The following is a 4,923-nucleotide window of genomic DNA, read 5'->3' as shown; positions in this document are numbered from 1 at the left end:
AAAAAAGTTAACAAGTCTACTTAGGCTTTGTTTGGCAAAACTAGCTGAAAGCTGCGAGATTATAGCTGAAAGCTGTTAAGCTAGCTGAAAGCTGTAAAATTATAGCTGAAAGCTGTTAGCTGTGTAGCTAGCTGATTGACTAGCGCTGTTTGACAAAAGTAGCTGTACAACTAGCTTAAATTTGTTAAATGACTAAAAAAGACATGCAATATTATTGATATAAAATTAGAATTATTAGGGGCAAAAACGGAAGAAAAAAATTGGCAGCTCCTTCCCAAAGACAAACGCTACTTGAGGTAGCTTTTCAAAAGCTACTTGCAAAAGACACAATCTCCAAAATAATCTCCTCCTATTTTTGGTCACCAAACAGCTCTACTAGCTTATTGACCAAGTCAATAAGACACAAGCTCTTAGATAAGACACTTTTTTTGGTTGCCAAACATTGCCTTAAAAATGTGTATGAAAAGCATCATAATAATAACAATAATAACTGGAACATGTTTGTTATTACAACAATAACTATTGCTGATCACCAAAATTTAGCTCTGCAGATCAATAAAACAGCATATGCCATGCTTTGAGGCTTTAAGCAACAGAAGACACTGATAAGTAGTCCGTTTTGATCTTCTGCAGTTTTGGAACAATTTCTTTCATTTCAGGCCTTTCTTTAGGCAAGCCCCTTGAACAGATCACGCCCAACTTTAGAATAGAAGATATACATGCATGTATGCGGATAAGATCTTCTCGTGATCTCGCATTTCCAGACCCATCTTTCAAAAGATTGTGATCAACAATATCCAGTAGAGTAGTAGGATGTGCCTCACATACCCATCGTCGCAAGCTTGATTCCCCCGTAAACATAGGATCAGTAGGCTTCTTTCTCGTAAAGATTTCTCGCAAGCTTGATTCCCCCGTAAACATAGGATCAGTAGGCTTCTTTCTCGTAAAGATTTCTAGCAACAATATTCCAAAGCTATAGACATAAACATAGGATCAGTAGGCTTCTTTCTCGTAAAGATTTCTAGCAACAATATTCCAAAGCTATAGACATCCCCCTTTCTCGAGACTCTTCCTGTCAATGCATACTCTATTCGCATACGCAAGTAAATTAAACAGTGGATGTTATCAAAATATAGAGAAATTTTACAAAATTCTGTTTGAGAAGTACAAGGTAAAATACCTGGTGGTATGTACCCAAGTGTTCCTGGTGTGCTTGCTGATGCTACAGCCCAGCTATCACCAAGCAAAAGCTTTGCAATCCCGAAGTCACTCACACGAGCTGTCATGTTTTTATCAATCAATATGTTGCTCGGCTTTAAATCACAGTGAACCACAACCTGAAAATGGTGATGATGGAGGTATTCAACAGCTGACGCCACGTCGATTACTATGTTAATCCTTTGGAGTAGGTCCAGGCAGTAGTTGTGGGAGTAAAGCCACCTTTCTAGGCTTCCATTAGGCATGAATTCAAGGACAAGTGCCCTGAAGTCCAAGCTGCAACAAATGCCGATGATTTTAATGAGGTTTCGGTGACGAACCATGCACAAGGTACGATGCTCTACATCAAAAGTACTTGAACCTCCATGAGGTTCCACATTCAAAACCTTTATCGCAGTGACTAGTCCGTCATCTAAACATCCTTTGTACACAGAGCTGAAGCCCCCCTTCCCTAGTAAGTTCATCTCGTTAAAATTTTCAGTGGCACGTACGAGTTCATTGTATGAGATCAGACTATGGTCGTTGGGGGATAGCGAGTCTGTAGCAGCTTGGTCCTCGGTTTTCTTCCGACCGGGTATTAATAAGATGCAGAAGAAGGTAACAAGGGCAATAGTGCAAGCAACAGCTGGTAGAATATATTTAAGCAAATGCATCCTCATCCGTGAATTAGAAACTGCAGCTTTTGGAGGACAAGGTGAGAAGCCTAGTTTAGGTGCTCCACATAATGCTACATTTCCTACCAAGGATGTGATAGTGAGATTGGAAAATGCAGCCCCCTTTGGAATCTCTCCTTCCAACTTGTTGAAAGACAGGTTTATACTTCTGATATACCGTAGATTGGCTAAGGAGTTTGGTATGGCACCCGAGAGGTTATTGCATGAAAGGTTCAAGACTTCAATGCTAATAAGCTCACCAAATGATGGTGGAATTTGACCATCAAACGAGTTATTCGAAAGATCTAGAGACCTAAGCATTTGGAGATCTCTGAAAGTGCTTGGAATAGTACCTGACAACCGGTTCATTGATGTATTGAACATGTCCAGAGACTTCAGGTTCCCTACCCTTGAAGATAGTGATCCACTCAGATAGTTTTGCGATAGACTTAACTCAATAAGGCCACTGAGACTCCACATGTTTTCAGGAATTCCGGAAGATAATTCATTACCACTCAGGATCAAGTGCTGCAGACTACTGATATTTCCCAAAGTGTCGGGTATGGATCCAGAAAAATGGTTACCGCTAAGGGACAGCGTATTCAGGCTTCTCAATTGACCGAGTTCATGAGGGATGGATCCATGTATTCTGTTATTTCCCAAGACTAGTGATTGAAGCCCTTGTAGCATTCTTAGTTCAGAAGGTATCCTTCCCACAAACTCATTATTGCCTAAATTTAGATCCCACAAGCTGGTCAGGTTACCCAATTCGGCAGGAATCTTTCCCTTGATATGATTCCTAGCAACAACCAAAATTTGAAGATTCTTCGACAGATTACCAATTGTATTGGCAAGAGAACCATCCAGCTCATTTCTTCCCAAATCTATTGTTTCTAAGACTCTGCTGTTTGAAAGCGTCGAGAGGAAGTCCAATCCTCCAGTTAGATTGTTCCCTGTAAGTAACAAGGTCTCAAGTTGAGGCATGTTCCCAAAGTGTGGAGGCACTGGTCCAGTAAGCTGCTCATCACTCAGGTCTAACACATTGAGTTTTGAAATGTTTGAGAGGGAAATTGGAAAAGGACCTGTTACACCATGGTTGCTAGCAAGGTTTAAACTCTCAAGATTTGATAGACGACCCAACTGCTCAGGAATATTCCCGTGGATATTGAGATAGGGGAGGTCTAGTGCAACCAGATTTGTAAGGTTTCCTAATGAAGCTGGCATAGTACCTGTGAGGTAGTTAACTCCCAGATATAGAAGTCTAAGTTGCTGCAAATTCCCAAGTTCCGATGGTATATTTCCACTTAAGCGGTTGACCGCCATTGAAAGTACTTGAAGATGATGGCAATTGGAAAGGCTAGATGGGATGTTGCCACTCAGCAGGTTAGTTGACAGAAAAAGAAATTGAACTTGAGGAAGAATTGCATGAAGGCTGTCATTTGAGGGAAGAGTCCCTGAAAGATTGTTGTACCTAAGGCTTAGTTCAGTTATCGAAGACATGTTGAAAATGGCAGGAGGTACAGAACCAGAAAGGCGATTCCGTTCAAGTATAAGTGACTTGAGACGAGGCAGCTGTGCAAATGAGTCGGTAATGGGGCCGACAAAGCTGTTATTGGAAAGCTGGATGTATGACAGAAAGGACAGGTTGGTGATCTGAGGAGGTATGGTACCAGAGAGAGATAAGCTAGAAAGATTAAGAGCAACGACTCTTTGCCTTTGGCGGCTACAAGAGACGCCGGTCCAGGAACAAAAGGAGGTGTTGGTGGTCCAGCTGGAGGAGAGAATGCCGTTTGGGTCGGTGACATGGTCCTTGAATGCCAGCAGTGCTGAGAGGTCGGTGAAGTTGTCATGCACAGCCGACGAGATAAAGAATAAGAAGAAATGCATTGCTACGAACAGAAACAAGTAGATCTCCATGGAAGTTAAAGGGATAGACTGAGAAATGCGATCAAAGGAACCCTAATTTGAACATAAACTAACTTTCTGCAGAAGTGCTGTTTTATTACAGATGTCAAATGAGAAAGAGTGAAATAAGAAATTTTACACAGGGTGTCATCATGGTTGGCTGATAGAACTGTACGTCTTCATTCATGGCCTTACCTGAGGATCCATTTGCATAGAGATTAATTTTCCTAATGTATAGGTGCAGTTTCTATATCGTGAGAGCAACGGCTATTCATTATTCTTGACTTTTCCCCTTCTTTGCTTGCCAGTTGATCCTTGATATTATTTGCTTGACTTAGTGTAGGTTCAATGACTTTGATGCCTGATGCGTTTTTTTTTTCTTTTTCTTTTTTCTCTCTGTTGATAAATGCTCAATTCATTCTTAAGCAGTGAATGCCGCAGGGTGTACGTGTAACAGCTTTCTATCTGGCGCATACTTTCTTGATTAGTGCTTGCGACAACAACATAAAACCCAGAGTACTACACATTTGTGAAAAAAGTTAATATATTTCCCTTGCTGGACTTGGTCTGTGCATATTTGCCACTTACCGTATTAGTTTCATCATATCTCTTATGTTCTAGTTTTGATTGTCTTTTGATAATCATATTTTTATTATAATTTTATACCCTAATTATCTATTTTACATGAATAAATATACTACTAATAATTATTTTTATTTTAATTTGCGGGTTAATGAAGAAATAATGAATAAAAGCCCAAAATACTCTAACTTTCTCTTTTTGTAACCTTTTATTGAAACTCAGGGTCAAGCCAAGAAGCCTATAGAAGCCGGAGAAAATAAAAATCCAATATGAAAAGAAATCATATTCAAGATGGTTGGTCGCAAAGAAACAACGATATCTCTAAATCCGAAAGGCAGAATTTAATATATAACATATGAAAATCGCCTATCTCGACGAGACGAAGCCATCTATCAAGTCAGATATTTGATACAAGTATCGATACTAGTATCTATACCCGTATCGATACCTGCATCGATAGAGGTATTGATACCACTATCGATACCAAATATGCAGTTACGATTTACAGGCTAAAATTGATTAACTTGGAAAGCAAGTTTAATCCAATGGTTCACATTCATTACTG

At 39.8% G+C, this 4,923-nt stretch overlaps 1 protein-coding gene across 1 annotated transcript; it reads right to left on the bottom strand.

Annotated features, from left to right (window-relative positions):
• Positions 586-3,788, bottom strand: LOC109820735 (receptor kinase-like protein Xa21). Its single transcript, XM_020386932.1, has 3 exons — positions 1,181-3,788; positions 988-1,087; positions 586-940 (listed from the first exon to the last, which is right to left on the bottom strand). Exons 1-3 carry the CDS (start codon positions 3,786-3,788, stop codon positions 586-588), a joined length of 3,063 nt encoding a protein of 1,020 aa, XP_020242521.1.

Source organism: Asparagus officinalis, chromosome 8, assembly GCF_001876935.1.
Source record: "Asparagus officinalis chromosome 8, Aspof.V1, whole genome shotgun sequence".
Taxonomy (NCBI): domain Eukaryota; kingdom Viridiplantae; phylum Streptophyta; class Magnoliopsida; order Asparagales; family Asparagaceae; genus Asparagus; species Asparagus officinalis.
This window is presented reverse-complemented; position numbering and strand designations above follow the sequence as displayed.

What these genes read in the sequence shown, in the direction of transcription:
- LOC109820735 (XM_020386932.1), bottom strand. Translation starts at nt 3,788, where the DNA reads ATGGAGATCTACTTGTTTCTGTTCGTAGCAATGCATTTCTTCTTATTC. An exon ending in ACTTGGGTACATACCACCAG is followed by an intron (nt 1,088 to 1,180) that starts GTATTTTACCTT and finishes GTATGCGAATAG; the next exon opens with AGTATGCATTGACAGGAAGA. An exon ending in AAGAAGCCTACTGATCCTAT is followed by an intron (nt 941 to 987) that starts GTTTATGTCTAT and finishes AATCTTTACGAG; the next exon opens with AAAGAAGCCTACTGATCCTA.